The following is a 20,310-nucleotide window of genomic DNA, read 5'->3' as shown; positions in this document are numbered from 1 at the left end:
GCAAAAAAAAATCACAATAGAAAAAATGGTTCTTGCCGGGAGAGTCGCATCGGAGACATCTTTATCTGAGGAGGAGGCTTCGTCGTCCGGCTCCTCATAAATGATGTTAGGATCGGCCGACCGGATCGAGAACAGCTCCAACCTCGTAGGTCTCCATTCTTGTTGAGTCTTTCCTTGCAACTCGCTTTCAAATGGTACAACCTAGCATCTCCCCAGTTTACACCAAACCATTTGCAACGGTTTAATTCCTCCCGTAAAAAATTTCATGAAAATTAAATGAGAAATTTTATTATATAATTAGTTAAAAGAAATTTCATTAAATTTTCATAATATATTTTTTTTAAAATTAAATTATTATAAAATTGAAAATATAAGTTATACGACCTATTCTTTCATGAGCCATCTTTTTCAATAAAAATTTATGGTCCACCAAATAAATATTATAAATAAAAAAAATTAGGAGAAAATTAATAATATTAATATTATCTCTTTGTAGACAATGGTCCCATGGGATTGGCAGGTGATTCCAAGTACAGCTATGTACTTTGGTGCAGCACCCTCCAAATTTCACAACCCTCCAATTTCCTACTAGCCCACATTTCTATGTCCATGGCCCGGGGTCGAGACTTCCCGGCCCCATTCCTTCCACTTATTTCATTGGTCCGGGGTCGAGACTTCCCCCAGCCTCATTCCTTCCACTTATTTCATTGGCCCGGGGTCGAGACTTCCCCCAGCCCCATTCCTTCCACTTATTTCATTGGCCCGGGGTCGAGACTTCCCCCAGCCCCATTCCTTCCACTTATTTCATTGGCCCGGGGTCGAGACTTCCCCCAGCCCCATTCCTTCCACTTATTTCATTGGCCTGGGGTCGAGACTTCTCGGCCCCATTCCTTCCACTTATTTCATTGGCCCAGGGTCGTGACTTCCCAGCCCCATTCCTTACACTTATTTCATTTTCTATCTTCGTAAAATTTTAGAGAGACTAAAGTCTCAAGTTAACCCATTTATTTTTTAATATCTTTTAATATAGCACAAAATATATAATATGGGTTGAAAATATATTTATATTAAACGAGGACAAAGAAGGGCGGGTGGAGAATTGAGCAGGATATATAATATATATATTTTAATATGAGTTGGAAATATATTTATATTAAGCGAGGATGGAAAAGGGCGGGTGGAAAATTGAGTGGGGATATATAATATATATATATATATTAATATGGGTTGAAAATATATTTATATTAAGCGAAGACGAAAAAGGGCCGGTGGAGAATTGAGCAGAGATGTATAATATATATATTTTAATATGGATTAAAAATATATTTATATTAAAATATATTTATATTGAAATATATTTATATTAAGTGAGGACGGAAAAGGGCAAGTGGAGAATTGAGCAGTAGGTATAATATATATATTTTAAAATGGGTTGAAAATATATTTATATTAAGCGAGACAGAAAAGAGTGGGTGGAGAATTGAGCACCAGATGCAAAAGAATGTTCGTATTCCCCTCTCATCATTTTGGACCGGACTCGGTCCCATAAATAAAAAAGATATCTCTACTTATCAGATGTAATTTTTTTTTATTTGGTTTAATTATTATATTTTGAAATTTAGTTTTTGTAAATTTAATAAGCCTTTAAAATACTAATTTGAAAAATTTATGAACTTTTATTTATAAATTTTGAAAAAATATGAAAAATTATTATTATTAACTTCAAACTAACCTTAACAACTAATTTAAAATTTATTGACATTTTCAATATTTTAAAATAGTGAGAAAAGCTAGAAAGATGGAGAGAAAATCAAAGAAGCTTGGGCGAAGCCAAACCTTATGAAATTGACGTCGAAACCTTTGATTTACTCAACGAAAATTATTTCAGAGACCTATACACACACCAGGTATATAGATTTCGACGTTGCTTAAACGTCGTACACTGTCGAGTAAGGAAGACAGAATGTCAGATTTTTGAGCCCTCTCGGATCCGAGAGTTTTAGGCCCTTACGAACCAAACGAACACCATAAACGGGATTAGAGGAAATAGGAGATTTGGAAACGGAGGAAAAAGGAGGAAAAAGGACGTCGAAACGACGTGACCGAGGAGAGAGAGAGAGTCGCAGGAAAATTCTTTGGTAATCGGGCGAGGAAAATTCTCTGCGACTCGAATCGAAATCAAACCGCTCCAGCCCAAACCCTGCAGCCAATAACACGGTCCAGCCCAATAACCCACGGCCCAGCCCAATGTTTATCAAAGTTAACATGTACATGAATGCTCACTTCCTTTTTTCGTAGTCACCCAAAAAAAGCATCAAGGCTGAGAAGGAGTTGGTTGAAGGCGAAAAACGAATCAACCTCTCGATGTGAGACAACCTTTTCAATTTTAGTTGGAAAAGAACTGTGAAGTCCATCCGAACGGTCCAATGAAGAATAAGAGGAGAACAAAGCATCAATTGCGCATAAAGTACGTCTCGAATTTTGATGAGTCTCAGAAAAGAACCGATTAAATATGAGAATGAATTGCTAGGAGGGGACTGGTGTTGATGATTTATGAAGGCAAATATGGGAGAACTAATGTTCATTGTGTTAAGGATAGTTGACCGTTCATTATAAGAAAAATATCTAGATATTTGCCTTACATTACGGGTTATCATATTTGCCATTTTATTAAAGGCAAATATATTGTATTCATTTATTATTCTTTCATTTTATTGCTATTTCCATATTATTTGTAATTTACCATATTTATGTATTCTGTAAATGATTATAAATAAGAGAACTCTCACCACCATTTAGGTGTGGTGGATTCAGCAAACATTCACATGGTATCAGAGCCCTTTCGGTTTGATCCTTTCTTCTCTATGACTCCCGAATCTTCTTATCATCTTCTTCCTTTCAATACTCTAATCCATATGATTACCATCAAACTTTCTTCATCCAATTATTTTCTTTGGAAAAGCCAACTTCTCCCTCTCCTTGAGAGTTAAGAGATGCTGGGCTATGTCGATGGAACTATGGTTCCACCACCTCGCTTTGAACTAGAAACCTCCTCAACACTCAACCCCAAATATTTGGCATGGAGAGCAGCCGATCAACGACTTCTCTGTCTCCTGCTCTCCTCTCTCACTGAGGAAGCCATGGCTGTTGTCGTTGGTCTCTCTACTGCATGTGATGTTTGGCTTGCGTTGGAAACTACGTTCAGCCATCAGTCGAAAGCTCGTGAACTAAGACTCAAAGAAGACTTGCAGTTGATGAAACGTGGCACCAAACCTTTTGCTGAGTATGCTCGTGCCTTCAAAAAAAATTGTGACCAACCATTGGCAGACTCGTCGAGGACATTGATAAAGTGCACTGGTTCCTTCATGGACTCGGCACCGAATTTTCAGCTTTTTCTACTGCTCAGATGGCTCTCAGCCCTATCCCCTGTTTTGCAGATTTAGTCTCTAAAGTTGAAAGTTTTGAGTTGTTCCAGCGCTTCCTTGAGTCTTATGACTCCACTCCTACAGCATTCACAGCCACTAATCGTGGTCGCACTCATGGAAGTCACCCTGCTTCCTTTACCAACCAGCGAGGTCGTTCTTATTCTCACAAAAACAACTCTTCTAATCGAGGACGAACCCACTCAAGTCAGGGTCGTCGACCACCTCACTGCCAAATATGCCGCAAAGAGGGCCATTATGCTGACCGCTGCAACCAACGGTATGTTCGACTTGATTCTTCTCATGCTCACCTTGCTGAAGTCTTTAACACGTCATGTTCTATTGCTGGACCCGATGCTGCTGATTGGTTTCTGGACACTGGAGCTTAGGCCCATATGACTACCGACCCATCTATTCTGGATTAGTCTAAAAATTACACGGGTAAGGACTCTGTGATCATAGGAAACGGTGCATCCCTACCCATTACCCACACTGGTACTCTTTCTCCTGTTCCAAATATTCACTTATTAGATGTCTTGGTTGTCCCTCACCTCACTCAAAATCTTCTTTCCATAAGTAAATTAACGTCTAATTTTCCTCTCTCCGTTACATTTACTAATAATCTTATTACTATCCAGAATCGTCAAACAGGAAGGGTGGTGGCAACTGGTAAAAGAGATGGAGGGCTATATGTGCTAGAGCGCGGCAACTCTGCTTTTATTTCAGCCCTTAGAAACAAATCTTTACGTGCTTCATATGATTTATGGCATGCTCGTCTGAGTCATGTGAATCATTATGTTATTTCTTTTTTAAATAGAAAAGGTCATCTTTCTCTTACGTCTTTATTGCCTTCTCCATCATTATGTAATACTTGTCAGCTTGCGACAAGTCATCGATTGCCTTATTCCCGAAATGAACGTAAGTCGTCTCATGTGTTAGATCTTATTCATTGTGATCTTTGGGGTCCTTCTCCCGTCAAATCAAATTCGGGTTTTCTTTATTATGTTATTTTTATTAATGATTATTCTCGATTCACTTGGTTTTACCCTTTAAAATTCAAATCTGATTTTTTTGATATTTTTCTTCAATTTCAAAAATTTGTGGAAAATCAATATTCTTCTCGTATCAAGGTATTTCAAAGCGATGGTGGTACCGAATTTACTAGTACTTGTTTCAAAACTCATTTACGTAATTCTGGCATCCACCATCAACTCTCTTGTTCATATACACCTGCTCAAAATGGTCGTGCTAAGAGAAAACATCGTCATGTGACTGAGACTGGCTTGACCCTTCTCTTTCACTCTCATCTTTCTCCTCGTTTTTGGGCTGACGCCTTCAGCACTGCAGCTTATATTATCAACCGGTTGCCTACCCCACTTCTTGGAGGTAAGTCACCCTTTGAACTCCTTTATGGCTACACTCCACATTATGACAATTTTCATCCCTTTGGTTGTCGTGTTTATCCTTATTTGCATGATTATATGCCTAACAAGCTTTCTCCCCGCAGCATTTCTTGTATTTTTTTGGGTTATAGTCCTGCTCATAAAGGGTTCCGCTATCTTGATCCCGCCACCACTAAGCTATATATCACCTGCCATGCTCAATTTGATGAAACTCACTTTCCTGCTATCCCTAACTCCCAGGCCCAACCTCTTTCCTCTATTCCTATTTCAAATTTCTTGGAACCACATCTTCATCATATTGATTCATCCCCCTCTACCACTTCATCACCGCACATTCCTCGATCCAGTTCATCCCCGTGTGATATTTGTTCTAACCTTGTAGATGAGTCTATGCAGGTTGAGACTTCTCTTGCAGGTTCCACTTTGCCACCCTCGACTTCTAATTTGACCTCTATTGAACCTCCTGTTGATTTCTCTTCTTTGAGCACTCATCCTATGATCACACGAGCCAAAGCTGGTATATTCAAGACTCGTCATCCAGCAAATCTTGGTATTTTGGGCTCATCTGGACTTCTTTCTGCTCTTCTTGCATCCACTGAGCCAAAAGAATTCAAATCTGCGGCTAAGAATCCTGCTTGGGTGGCTGCCATGGATGAAGAAATTCAAGCGTTACAACGAAATGATACTTGGACTTTGGTTCCTCGCCCTACCAACACCAACATCGTGGGCTCTAAATGGGTGTTTCGTATTAAATATTTGCTTGATGAATCCGTCGAGCGTTTCAAGGCTCGTCTTGTTGCCAAAGGTTATACTCAGGTTCCTGGTCTTGACTACACTGACACTTTCAGTCCGGTTGTCAAAGCTACCACTGTCGGTGTTGTGCTTTCTATTGCAGTCACAAATAAATGGCATCTTCGACAACTTGATGTCAAGAATGCTTTTCTCAATGGAACTCTTATTGAACGTGTTTATATGGAACAACCTCCTGGGTATATTGATCCTCGATTTCCCACTCATGTTTGTCTATTAAAGAAAGCCCTCTATGGCTTAAAGCAAGCTCCTCGTGCTTGGTTTCAGCGTTTTAGTTCATTTTTTTCTCATACTTGGGTTTTCTTGCAGTCGCGCTGACACATCCCTTTTTGTCTTTCATCAGCAATCTAACCTTATCTATTTGCTTCTTTATGTTGATGACATTATTGTTACCGGCAACAACTCATCTCTTATTGACAGTTTTACTCGCAAGCTTCATTCTGAGTTTGCTACCAAAGATTTGGGTTCTCTCAGTTACTTTCTTAGTCTTGAAGCTTCACCCACTCCTGATGGTCTCTTTATTAGTCAGTTAAAATATGCTCGAGATATTCTTACTCGTGCTCAGTTGCTCGATAGCAAACCAGTTCACACTCTCATGGTTGTTTCTCAACACCTGATTGCTGATGGTTCTCCTTTCTCTAATCCTACTCTCTACAGATCTCTTGTTGGCGCCCTTCAGTACTTGACTATTACACGTCCAGATATTGTCTATGCTATCAATTCTGTTAGTCAATTCTTGCATGCCCCTACTGCAGATCACTTTCTTGCTATCAAACGTATTCTTCGCTATGTCAAAGGAACACTCCACTTTGGTCTTACCTTTCGTCCATCCACTGTTCCTAGTACGCTAGTCGCTTATTCGGATGCTGACTCGGCTGGTTGTCCCGATACTCGTCGTTCTACATCCGGCTATTCTATTTATCTTGGTAACAATCTCATTTCTTAGAGTGCCAAAAAGCAACCTACTGTCTCACGCTCCAGCTGTGAATCTGAGTATCGTGCTCTTGCCACAACTGCTGCTGAACTTCTTTGGGTTACGCATCTTTTGCATGACCTCAAGGTCCCTATTTCACAGCAGCCCTTACTCTTATGTGACAACAAAAGTGCTATTTTTTTTAGCTCTAATCCCGTTTCTCACAAGCGGCTCAAACATGTTGAACTAGATTATCATTTCCTTCAAGAAGTTGTTATCGTTGGAAAATTTCGGACACAATATGTACCCTCTCATCTCCAAGTTGCTGACATCTTCACAAAGAGTATTTCTCGACCTCTCTTTGAATTTTTCAGATCCAAGCTTCATGTTCGTTCAAATCCGACGCATAGTTTGCGGGGGGGTGTTAAGGATAGTTGATCGTTCATTATAAGGTTACATTACGGGTTATCATATTTGCCCTTTTATTAAAGGCAAATATATTGTATTCATTTATTATTCTTTCCTTTTATTGCTATTTCCATATTATTTGTAATTTACCATATTTCAGTATTTTGTAAATGATTATAAATAAGAGAACTCTCACCACCATTTAGGTGTGGTGGATTCAGCATACATTCACGGATTGTAACAAAACAAAGGATGAACACAACCAACTATCATTAAGCATTTCATCTTTTTTGTAATTGGCACATGCTTTGTTTAACCCCATAAAAACCATATTTTGACTTTTATCTCGAGAGTATCCCGTATTATTGACGCTTAGTGAGTAGGTCCTAAATTGGCTAATTACTTGAGAGTTATAGATCAAACAAAAGGTTGATCCGTGCTAGTGACTGGATAAATCAACACCAACTCGTATGAGATGCTAATGGTGTGTTTTTATGCATCTAAGTGGTATGAAGATATTTCAAGACCTGAAACAACACGTATGGTTGCGTGACATGAAGAAAGATATAGAAGAGTTTGTGAGGAAATGCCTAGTTTGCTTATAGGTAAATGCACCGAGGTAAAGGACAATAAGGTCGCTATGATAAGTATGGAAGTATTATGTGCATCATCTCATTGAACCACGATTTTAATGTAGGACTTCATGCATGTTGTACGTCATATATTCATGGACTACTTCTCCAGTATGCTATATACAGACACGTACACTATGATAACATTCACATTCCTTTCTTTTTTGCTGCGTGTAGTCCAGTCTACAAGGTACACTAATGAGTCCACCTAGTAGGTTCATCCAATCCTATCTGGAAAAGAAAATTGAGCCAAAAGGAACCACCGTGAAAATTATGTCCCACCAATCGTGATACAATTGTCGGTGAATGTATTTTTCAATAGCAACAATGGGCTCACAAACTAAGCACTTTTAAATACTCATTACATATTTAACATTTTTAAATGCTATCGAGAATAGACCTACTGTCGCTCATATTATTTGGACACACCAAACAACCATTCATCTAGATTCTATCGAGGCATTGGACCCCCCGTGTCCATGTCATGTCGTTTATAGATTCCATATCTAATAGCAGTTGTATGATCCAACCTCGACATATGGGCTGGGGTGCAATATCGACACACCTGTGTCGTCTGATATTGTTCTTAAAAAATCTATTTCAAAGAAAGTTTCCCGAGACACTCATCTCGTATTGCTCTTCCTCACTGTGACACACGTATTTGCCACATGGAGCCTTTCTTCTTTCTTTTTTGTACGTTTAGGTTGTTTGGGCGGAAAACCTAGTTGCATATTGGGTGAAGCTTAGTCCTTTAAACCTTTCAATCTCGCAACTTTAGTAGCTAGGCGCTCACACACTTTAAGGGCAGTTTAAGGTATTGCACTAAGAAAGATTCCTATCGTTGCTAAAGGTCAAATTTTCACCCAAGCTATTTTTTTTTTTTAAATTGAAAAAGAGAGTAAGATTAGGCTTTCATGTGTATCGTGCAAGAGCTCGAAAGCTGCGAAAAAAGTAGAGCTGTGAAATCAGTGTGGTATTGGAAGTGTTCAGCGATTCGAGAGAACTACAGTATAGTTGTGAGCCTATGGAGCCTCCCTCGCCCTTCTCTCAGACTCGACGTGGGACTCACCAGATCAACCACAGTAAACTAATTAACTTCGGCATATCCTCGCCTAGGCTAAGGGGAGAACACCCCAAACTTGGCCACATTAGCCTCACTCATTGTATTCTCTAAGTCGCACACAACGGTGCATCCCTTGGGGTGAGGCTCGAAAGCCAACAACAATATTTACCCATCGTGGCACCAACCCATATAGTAGCATCTCTCACAGCCCCCGTGTTGGCACTACACTTCAGTCAACTCTTCACTAGTCACCTTCATGTGGCAACGCTGTCTTGACACTTCATTAGTCTTCCTGCAGCTTCTTTTCTCTGCCCTCGTTCAGCTGACGCTCACTTTTCGAGTTCATTTTGGTCTCGACCCTCTTGTGAAACCACTCACCTTAGGCATGAAGCAATAGCTAAAGGAATACACGTGTGCTCACTCTTTAGAGCACATTCAACGTGGCACTTGGTTGGCGCTTGTCTCGTCTAACCCCATATATATATATATATATATATATATTTCACCCGAATTTATGGCTTCATCGAACTTGTGTGAAATTCAAGCTAGTTCGGTCACACACGTCGCCTACGTGTTAGTTCAATCATCAACAACATAATCGACTTGCTTCTATACTAGACCAAGTCATTCAGCTCGACCTTGCTTCTACTCAAGGTCAAGGTCAAGGTCTCTCAATGCAACTTTGCATCCCACACTATCTAGGTTTCCAATTAACATGGCACATATGTCTTGACGCCATCCCAAGTTACAAGGTGTTGTCGGCCATCACAACTCACTCTGTCATGCCATCGACATTGGGCCTACGTATTTTTTATAATATCGAGATATCTCGAACATCCATCCATCTGGGTTCAATTGAGGCATTGAACCCTCCCATATCCATGTCATATAGTTTATGAACTCCATATTGGATAGCGGGTGTATGATCCAACCTCCGACATATAGTTTGGGGAACAATACTGGCACACCCGTGTTGTCTGCTATTGTAGTTGAAAAACCCATTTCAAAAGAAATGGGTAAGGCACGAATTAACGTGACTTTGGTTTGACTCAATTGTGTAAAAAGACAGGACAATTTTTTTGCAAAATAAAAGAAAGAGAATTTAAAATATAATATACATTATATTTATGTTATATCAAAATAGTGTTCATACCTAAGTAGTTAAAACAGAACATAATAGTTAAAACACAGAATAAGGAACGGACAAAATATTAAAACAAAAGGGTGTGGAGGACAACGGGTGAGGCTTGTCTATGGCATCTGCTCCAGAGTCCGCTCCTAACCTCAACCAGCTCCTTAGTTACCTGAAAATCATGGAAAACATGGAGTGATTACAAAGACTCAGCAAGTAGCCAACTTGTGGGCTTTTAATCGTGTCCTAATCTGCCAGGGTACCACACTAGTTCTTATCTTGTTCTAGTTCTTTTTGCAAGTACTTAGGCCCTTTTATCGACTTGTGAGTTCTTATCATGATCTATCCTGAAGACCTTAGTACTTGGATTTTAAGGTCTGAGATCTAAGGGTTTTAGTACTATCATTCTGGGTTCTTGTCTTTGGAACTTAGATCTTGATCTATGTTCTTGTTCTTCATCGTTGTCTTGTTCTTGGTTACTTTTTATGTTCTTGTTCTATTCTTGGTTTGTTCTCTAAGACACCCCTTAGGATTTACGGTACAAGACATGAACCTGACACCCTATTTCCAATGCAACATACGTTCCAAGTGACACGGTCTAACCTACGTCTAAGACTTTATGCGTTTCAAGCAACGTAGTAAATTTCTAAGGCTCTCATCAATTTGAAATCTTGAACATATGTTTGTCCTTAGGAATAAGACTCATTTGGAGCATGTTTAAACCAAGGGAAATTTTGGTTATTTTACATTGTAATTCTTCCTTTTAACCTCTAAACACTTTCTTTTAAACTTTACCAAGCCATCAATCGTCATAAAATAAGACCTATTAAAAAGTTTCATAGCATTTGGATTCTGAACCGAAGATAAGTTACTTTAGGGCATTATGTTCATTTTACACCGTTACTTGGTTTAGCAACTTCACTTTTTCACTTGTTTAATGACCACCCAATTTCATATATAATCTTAACATGCTATAATATGCTCAGCATTAAAATTTCATGAACAACGGAGTTCATTTAGTGGGTCATTTTAACGTTACTTAAATCCTGAGCAATTTGATCGGTTCAGAGCCTTAACTCACGGTTCTTGGTGCTTTTCTTTCATATTTCCTTAATTCGAACTTAGTTTAAGGTTCATACTGAAATTCAAGCGATTCTTACAAGTATTTCTTAAGAAAATTCCAAGATGACTACTTACCTCGTTGTCGATGTTTGGACATTCGTCTTCGAGCTTCCGGTATCCGAATTACTTCATATTTTCTTTGACAAATTCCTCAGAGTGTCTAGTTTCTAGAACCATAAAGTTCTTCATGAAAACTGGTCAATAAGAGACTTAAAATTGAGAAAAAATGAGGGGGTCAAGGTTTAGTTTGACATGTCCGATTTAGTTGAAACCGGTCATGTCATCGTCTTCTTCCTCTGGAAGAAGATACATGTGACCGTGATCGCCACAATCGACCGTGATCACCACCATATGAAACCTCGCTTCTCCCGCTTTATTCACGGTGTTTCTTCCCTCAATTTCTTCATGAAACTTAAAAGATGGTATTACAAGGAAGAGCTATGATATTTATACCTTCTTGTGGATCGTAGCCTAAGTTATTTGCCTCCGAAGTTTGTAAAAAAAAAAAAAAACGATTTTCTCACCGGAGTTCAAACCAAAGAATTTCTTATTGGACAACCATTTCTAGAGGTTTTCAGGGCCGTATTTCTTCATAGAATCACTTCAATATTCTTCCCTCTAGCTAGAGTTGTTTTGGAGGAACGTCTTTAAATGTGTGACCTTCATTTGATAATTTCTTCTCAGTCTGCAACAAACCATGATAATTAGCTCTCGATTTCTTCAACAAAGTTTCTCATATCAATCCTCCTAAGCTAAAGGAATGCTCAATTTTAAGAAAAATGGACTGTAGCTGAAAATTCGATCATTACCACCAAATTGTACCCAAAAATGATTTTTTCCAATTGAGAACGCTCCGAGACTTGTTAGCCTTCATGCTCCTCTATAAAAATATTCCTTGAAGGTGCAGAAATCGAATGAAATTAGTCTTACTCGATGAATTTGCATGTAGGCTCGGATTGGAATTTGAAGTTCTTAAACGATGGATAGGATTGGAGGAATGAGTTCTAGGCACTTTCAACGCCCCATTTTTTTCATAAAACTCATGGTAATCTTGTTTAGAAGGTGCAGGAACACGTTTGAAGGGAAATGGTGGACAATTTCTCTCAAATTTAGAAAAAAACTCGAGTAGGAAACTAAAGAAAAACCCTATAACTCACGATTGAGATCTCAACATAGCTCAGTTCTTGTTCCAAATAAATATCATACTTCAGACTTTATGGATATGGAGGGAGCTTAAACTGAGGTTGAAACCTCCAAAATCTTCATTATTTGGAGATTGATTTTTATGAATTTTTGTCAAAAATATTCTCGCCAATCACCGAGCAATCGACCTCCAATTTAAATTGTAGTAGTTGGATGTGATGATGTGTCTCCTATAGAGTATAATCAAATTTGGTGAAGATCCAATGGTTGGAATTGAAGATAAAGTGAATTTTCATGGATAACTCCCGGGCACGGATCTGATTTTATGATTCGTGGCATTTTTATAATTATCTCGAAGTTCAAGGTTATTTTGGTAATTTGTCATTTTCTAATATTTTATTATTATTATTATTATTAAATCCAAATATTTTTCTAAAAATTCTTTACCCTTTCTCCGTCATTTTTCCCTTCTTTAGCACCTTGCAATTCATTCTCGATAAGAAATTAAAAATTCAGAAAGTTCCTTAAAAATTAGAAAAATGACATTTTCGTCCTTTTTGCTCACTTTTTCCTTTCCCATCCTTTTCCAAGGCCTTAAATCCCTAAAATTATTTGTTATAGCATTCAAATGTCTTGCTTTAAGACTTTTTTCGGGCTTGAATGCCTTAATTCCTTTCTTTGGATCCTTTAGGTTACTTTTAACTTTACTTTGGGTGTTACAAATTCTCCCGTTCTTAAGAACTTTCGTCCGTACCATTCAAAAATGAATGATGACAGCCTACTTGTAGGTTTGTCCTTAAGTTTCGTATCCTTTGAGTTTTCTTTATTATTGTCTTGGGTTATCCTCCTTTGTAACCTTAGGTCCCGTACTTGTATATGCTTGATCGAGGTTATTGGTCTCTTGGTCGTAGTACCTTCTTCGCTTCTACGCGGTGCCTCTCGACCCCACTAGTTCTTTCCCTGGTTCTCGATTTGTTCTTGGTCTATTGGGTTAGTAACCCTGTCCCTCCTTTTTGTGCATTCTAGACTCTCGTGTCCCTTTGATCCACAGCTGAAGCGGATAATGGTTCCTGCTAAGCATTCTCCTGTGTGTGGTCTTCTGCACTTAGGGTATAAGGGTCTGTTTTCCTCCCTCGCTTGGAATGTATGATACCTTGGACATAGGTTGTCAGGTTCATGTCTTGTACCGTAAATCCTAACGGGTGTCTTGGAGAACAAACCAAAAATAGACAAGAACAAGACAACGACCAAGAACTAGAACATGGATCAAGATCTAAGTTCTAAAGACAAGAACCCAGAACCACAGTACTAAGGTCCTTAGATCTCAGACCTCAGAATCCAAGGACCACGGGGTCCTCAGGATAAGAACTCACAAGTCAAGAACATAACCAAATGACCTAAATATTTGCAAAAAGACCTAGAACTAGATAAGAACGAGTGTGGTACCCTAGCACATCAAAAGCACGATTAAGAAGCCTACAAGTAGGCTACTTACTAAGTCTTTGTACTCACTCCATGTTTCCCGTACTCCACACCCTTTTATTTTAAATATTTTTCTCGTTCCTTATTTTGTGTTTTAGCTACTTATGAACTCTATTTTAAATTTTCTTTGTTTTTATTTCGCAAAAAATTTGACCGGCTTTTTTTTACACCATCGAGTCAACCCTAGTCATTATTCGTTCTTCGGACAAGCTTGAAAACAAGTTGTGACACGTCCAAGGAACAATCACAAAAAGATAGGTCTCACCATGAACCATGATTGCATGTGATTGCATTTTCCGACCTCAATAGTAAGACTACTTACTGAGTATTTTTAGATACTCAACTCACATTTACTATCTATTCAAGTAAAGGTAAGACACTCATGTACGGATGACGACATCAGCTATAAAGACCATGAAAATAAAATCAGGGTAGTTGAAGTTCTGCATTTAATTTGTAGCCCGTAAGTTAGAATAGAAAAGGTTGAAGACGATGCTCAAATTAGAAGTAAGTGGTACGTTTGGTAGAACTCGAGGTAGGTAAAGAGTACATAGTTGGATGTACTTGAATCTCGAAGTAGGTAAAGGGGTGACCCATTACCATGTGCCAAAAAAAATGCTACAAAAACGATTCATTTTTGTTACCATTCCGAGACCAACATAGATGGAATTCTTGATGCTGGCTCATTCAAAATGTTCTTCATTCGTCAAAAGATAAAGGAGAGCTCGTTCATGGGTTCCGTCGAGTTCAAATGAATGAAAATTTTATACATAAGGTTGGTTTATGGGTTCCGTAAAACTAGATTGGATTGAATCGAATCGATTTGAATTTATTGTTAATTTTAAAATATATATTTTTAATTTAATTTTTCTTTAATTAATAATTATTTTTTTTATTATTATTTTTTTTTAGCAATTCTTAATAATTAATTTTTAATATTTGGAAGATAAGTATCAAATTCATCTCGAAGATCGTCACAACACAACACTAACTTTGGTTACAAACGTTAAATATTCTTAATGTTTATAAAAGTATAGTAAGGTTGGATTGTAAACCTATTTTCGGGTTAGTTGGGTTGACTCGACCCAAAAAATGTCAACTCGCAAACTCAATCGAATTTTTAGTTTAGCAAAAAATGAACCCAACCCAAATCGAAAAATAATATAATCCTATTTTCGGGCTGGTTTAGGTAGGGTAATTTAGGTTAGGCGGGTTATTGAATCATACGTACATTCCTAGCCAACTCGACACTAATTAACTGGTTGAGATACTGTCATGAGCTAAAAAGATTAGCCGCTCGAATCTACTGCTCACTCGACAGCAAACTCAATCGAATTTTTAGTTTTGCAAAAAATAAACCCAACCCAAACCGAAAAACAATATAATCTTATTTTCGGGTTGGTTTAGGTAGGGTAATTTAGGTTAGTCGGGTTATTGAATCATACGTACATTCCTAGCCAACTCGACACTAATTAACTGGTTGAGATACTATCATGAGCTAAAAAGATTAGCCGCTCGAATCTACTGCTCACTCGACAGCAAACTCAATCGAATTTTTAGTTTTGCAAAAAATAAACCCAACCCAAACCGAAAAACAATATAATCTTATTTTCGGGTTGGTTTAGGTAGGGTAATTTAGGTTAGTCGGGTTATTGAATCATACATACATTTCTAGCCAACTCGACACTAATTAACTGGTTGAGATACTATCATGAGCTAAAAAGATTAGCCGCTCGAATCTACTGCTCACTCGACAGCAAACTCAATCGAATTTTTAGTTTTGCAAAAAATAAACCCAACCCAAACAGAAAAATAATATAACCCTATTTTCGGGCTGGTTTAGGTAGGGTAATTTAGGTTAATCGGGTTATTGAATCATACGTACATTCCTAGCCAACTCGACACTAATTAACTGGTTGAGATACTATCATGAGCTAAAAAGATTAGCCGCTCGAATCTACTGCTCACTCGACAGCAAACTCAATCGAATTTTTAGTTTTGCAAAAAATAAACCCAACCCAAACCGAAAAACAATATAATCTTATTTTCGAGTTGGTTTAGGTAGGGTAATTTAGGTTAGTCGGGTTATTGAATCATACATACATTTCTAGCCAACTCGACACTAATTAACTGGTTGAGATACTATCATGAGCTAAAAAGATTAGCCGCTCGAATCTACTGCTCACTCGACAGCAAACTCAATCGAATTTTTAGTTTTGCAAAAAATAAACCCAACCCAAACCGAAAAACAATATAATCTTATTTTCGGGTTGGTTTAGGTAGGGTAATTTAGGTTAGTCGGGTTATTGAATCATACATACATTTCTAGCCAACTCGACACTAATTAACTGGTTGAGATACTATCATGAGCTAAAAAGATTAGCCGCTCGAATCTACTGCTCACTCGACAGCAAACTCAATCGAATTTTTAGTTTTGCAAAAAATAAACCCAACCCAAACAGAAAAATAATATAACCCTATTTTCGGGCTGGTTTAGGTAGGGTAATTTAGGTTAATCGGGTTATTGAATCATACGTACATTCCTAGCCAACTCGACACTAATTAACTGGTTGAGATACTATCATGAGCTAAAAAGATTAGCCGCTCGAATCTACTGCTCACTCGACAGCAAACTCAATCGAATTTTTAGTTTTGCAAAAAATAAACCCAACCCAAACCGAAAAACAATATAATCTTATTTTCGGGTTGGTTTAGGTAGGGTAATTTAGGTTAGTCGGGTTATTGAATCATACATACATTTCTAGCCAACTCGACACTAATTAACTGGTTGAGATACTATCATGAGCTAAAAAGATTAGCCGCTCGAATCTACTGCTCACTCGACAGCAAACTCAATCGAATTTTTAGTTTTGCAAAAAATAAACCCAACCCAAACAGAAAAATAATATAACCCTATTTTCGGGCTGGTTTAGGTAGGGTAATTTAGGTTAATCGGGTTATTGAATCATACGTACATTCCTAGCCAACTCGACACTAATTAACTGGTTGAGATACTATCATGAGCTAAAAAGATTAGCCGCTCGAATCTACTGCTCACTCGACAGCAAACTCAATCGAATTTTTAGTTTTGCAAAAAATAAACCCAACCCAAACCGAAAAACAATATAATCTTATTTTCGGGTTGGTTTAGGTAGGGTAATTTAGGTTAGTCGGGTTATTGAATCATACATACATTTCTAGCCAACTCGACACTAATTAACTGGTTGAGATACTATCATGAGCTAAAAAGATTAGCCATTCGAGTCTACCGCTCACTCGACAAAGCAAAAATTACAAAATTGAGGAAAGTTTATGAAATATTTAGAGAAAAAAAAAAAAAAAAAAAACATGTCCACTCATTGCAAGCTCAGCAGAACAAACCTTTTCTTTTTGTAATTATTCTTTATTATTATTATTATTATTTTAAATTTTGTGAAACATAAATATTTCAGAAAAAGCAATGGCATTTGTGTAAATAAGAAAGAATAGAAGGGCATAATAATTGTTGAGAGAACTCCACCCTCTGTCCTCACGTGCTATCCCATCGGCCACCAGGCACGCACGCGCGCACAAGAAAGCTCAGTGTCGTCTCCGCTCAATCTCTCTCGTATGTATAAATAAAATAAAATAATAATAATAATTACTTTTGTTTTTATTATATTTTAAAAATTAGGACGGAAGCTTTGATGACAGTGCTTTGTTTTCCCTAGAAGGTCTCATAGCAATAGCAATAGAGATAGTATTCCTCACTTATGAACACATGACCATTCCCTAAATTAATGAATGTAGGACTCACTCTCAATAATCCTCAACAATCCTCCCCTCGAACAAAGTACCCTATAAGCCTCCCCCGAGGCTTATGGAGCTCTTGAATAGCCTCCCTTTAATCGAGACTCGACTCCTTTCTCTGGAGCTCTCGAACAAAATACACAATTTGTTCTACTCTTTAGTCACTTTTGACTACACCTTCGAGACTCACAATTTTTTGTTCGATATTTAGTTCAAATTCATGTTCCATGATGTCGAAATAGGATTCAGAAGCCTGTTAAGCCCGCCTTTCTTACTCGGTGTCTATTCAGATTATCCAGGTCATACCGACGTCCAAAAAGTTTTTTAAAAAAAATTGGTAAAAGGAATTTATGACGTCATAAAAAGTTATTACCATAAGAAAAAGGAAATTAATTACACTTTAAAACTTGGATTGGGGCGGTCCCACGGAACAGGTTTTCTTTCGGCCTCTCAATTTGTCGTTTTCTCTCGTCTGGGGTTCCCCCGAATAGCGCACTTTAGTATTTCGCTTGGTTTTATGCTAAATTGCGCCGCAGTACTTATCCTTCGCACCTCCCCCCTCTCTTATTGATCTTCAGAGTTGGAGCCTCATAGAAGGAAGTTACGCGGCAAATGGCTCTTCGTCCAATATGCGTGCGACTTTGAATCGCGATTTCGCTTCTGCTTCAAGATCTTGAACCAACTCTGTTCCATTTCTGAAAGGAGGCTTTACTTGACCGTGTTCTTCTTCTGTTGTTTCTTCTCTCTGCTTTGATGATGGCTGGAACTAATCAAATCAATCTCAACGAAGCTAGGGTACTGCTTTGATTTAATTCGTTTGGTTTCTAATTTTGTTATTTCCCCTTTCGGTTGCCTCTCTCTTGCCCTGTATTTCTTTCTATTAATAGCTGATCAATCGTTGACTTTGATTTTTCGTTTTTTTTTCCTTTCCTTTTTTGTTGAGGTTTTTGTAAATTTTGAGTTTCTTTTAAGCTCTTTGTTCGTTGATTCTATGTCGGTTTTTGGTTGATCTGCTAGCATTCTGTGTTTGATTCGGATTAGGGATTGCCCGACAGGCTTCTTGAGTGTTTGTGTTGGTCTAAGCTGAAATGGGCAGTGATTTTTGTTGTTTTATGTATGATATCTTTGGAAAATCGCCATTAGAGAGAAGTTCTTTGGCTATTTGATTTTGTGGATTATGTTTATGAATTTTCTGAGATTGTTTTGAATAGATGGTGGTTCCACTGAATACCTGGGTTCTCATTTCCAACTTCAAGTTGGCTTATAATCTTCTTCGTCGGCCTGATGGGACCTTCAATCGCCATTTGGCTGAGTTTCTCGACCGGAAGGTCCCTGCAAATGCTAACCCTGTTGATGGGGCTTTCTCGTTTGATGTCATTATTGATCGTGCTACGAGCCTGCTTTGTCGAATTTATCGACCTGCCAAGGGAGGGGAGCCTCAGACTACTAGCATTGTTGATCTTGAGAAGCCTGTGGATTCTGAGGTTGTTGTCCCTGTTATTGTTTTCTTTCATGGTGGAAGCTTTGCTCATTCGTCTGCTAATAGCGCTATCTATGATACGCTATGTCGTCGATTGGTTAGCCTTTGTAAGGCTGTTGTTATCTCTGTGAATTATAGGCGTGCTCCTGAAAATCGATATCCATGTGCTTATGATGATGGATGGACTGCACTCAATTGGGTGAACTCAAGAACATGGCTTCGAAGTAAAGACTCGAAAAGCTATATCTATTTGGCTGGCGATAGTTCGGGTGGAAACATTGTACACCATGTTGCATCAAGAGCTGTGAAGTCGGGAATCAAAGTGTTTGGTAATATACTTCTTAATCCAATGTTTGGGGGACAGGAAAGAACGAAATCGGAGATTCGGTTGGATGGGAAGTATTTTGTGACCATTCGAGATAGAGATTGGTATTGGAGGGCCTTTCTCCCTGAGGGAGAAGATAGAGACCATCCAGCTTGTAATCCCTTCGGGCCGAGGGGCTATAGTCTTGAAGGAATCAAGTTCCCGAAGAGCCTTGTCGTGGTGGCTGGTTTAGATCTTGTCCAAGATTGGCAATTGGCTTATGCCAGAGGGCTGGAGAATGATGGCCAGGAGGTGAAACTTTTGTATCTTGAGCAGGCAACAATTGGCTTCTACTTGTTACCGAATACCGAGCACTTCTATACTGTCATGGACGAGATAAGCGAATTCGTGAGTTCTGACTGTTAATAGAGTTGACACTATCTACAGGCAGCCGTATCTAACCAAACCGTAACATTCCTCCTCACGATAAGAGGGATCGTTTTATAAGATTGTGTAGTAATACGACTTACCATTTTGTTGATTATCATGTTATTTGTGTTCTTCATTTGGGTCTGGTTCTTGTTGGTGTAAAAGATGGCTGAATCTCGGTCACCAGACTCAAACGTACGACGATTCAGCATCTAGCTGCATCGGGTTGCTATCTTCTAGATTTTGGATGTAACTGTTTGCTATGACTCTTATGGCAGCAAGAGCGGCATAGCTTTTAAGCGCAGCAGAGTTCCAGTTTAACATTACTCGCCCTGGCATCTCGCTGCAACGCAACGACGTAGAGGAAGATCCAAGTTTACGGGTAACTTTTTCAGTACCTTGGTTTCATTCCTGCTTAGTGACATATTATATATAGCTAATTTCAGAACATGGTTGAGGAAGCATCCATGATATTGTGATTCTATATGTTGTTTATACATATGTTCTAGAATATATGAAAAAGTTTGCTTATTTTATCTCTTAGTCCTTGTAATCTGTTCATTTTGCATTAGACCCTTTTCTTTTATTTCTTTTCGGGTCGATCCTTCTTGCTCGTTATCGTAGCGTAGAGTTGGCAACTAGAACTTTAGTATGTGTTATTAGATAACTATATTTCTTCTGTGGCTCGTTCTGAACTTATCTTATCTGATCTGCTTGTTTGTACCATACTGTAATAAATTTTAACGTATTTCTCTCGGCATCGGTGTGGGGTTAAAGG

General features: G+C 38.3%; 2 protein-coding genes across 2 annotated transcripts; both read left to right on the top strand.

Moving 5' to 3' along the window:
* The first annotated feature begins 2,993 nt into the window (after positions 1–2,993).
* Positions 2,994–3,811, top strand: LOC147786889 (uncharacterized). Its single transcript, XM_087119711.1, has 2 exons — positions 2,994–3,283; positions 3,328–3,811. The coding sequence occupies exons 1-2, from the start codon at positions 2,994–2,996 to the stop codon at positions 3,809–3,811; spliced, it is 774 nt and encodes a 257-aa protein (XP_086975837.1).
* A 14,072-nt stretch (positions 3,812–17,883) lies between these two features.
* Positions 17,884–20,068, top strand: LOC111779957 (gibberellin receptor GID1C). Its single transcript, XM_023660179.2, has 2 exons — positions 17,884–18,114; positions 18,531–20,068. Exons 1-2 carry the CDS (start codon positions 18,073–18,075, stop codon positions 19,527–19,529), a joined length of 1,041 nt encoding a protein of 346 aa, XP_023515947.1. The 5' UTR covers positions 17,884–18,072; the 3' UTR covers positions 19,530–20,068.
* Positions 20,069–20,310: the final 242 nt, after the last annotated feature.

Source organism: Cucurbita pepo, chromosome 18 (genome assembly GCF_057944985.1).
Source record: "Cucurbita pepo subsp. pepo isolate OVF chromosome 18, ASM5794498v1, whole genome shotgun sequence".
Classification (NCBI taxonomy): Eukaryota; Viridiplantae; Streptophyta; class Magnoliopsida; order Cucurbitales; family Cucurbitaceae; genus Cucurbita; species Cucurbita pepo.
This window is presented reverse-complemented; position numbering and strand designations above follow the sequence as displayed.

Coding starts and splice junctions, on each gene's coding strand:
- LOC111779957 (XM_023660179.2), top strand. CDS start 18,073: ATGATGGCTGGAACTAATCAAATCAATCTCAACGAAGCTAGG. Junction 18,115..18,530: donor TCAATCTCAACGAAGCTAGG/GTACTGCTTTGA, acceptor TGTTTTGAATAG/ATGGTGGTTCCACTGAATAC.
- LOC147786889 (XM_087119711.1), top strand. CDS start 2,994: ATGCTGGGCTATGTCGATGGAACTATGGTTCCACCACCTCGCTTTGAA. Junction 3,284..3,327: donor GGCACCAAACCTTTTGCTGA/GTATGCTCGTGC, acceptor AACCATTGGCAG/ACTCGTCGAGGACATTGATA.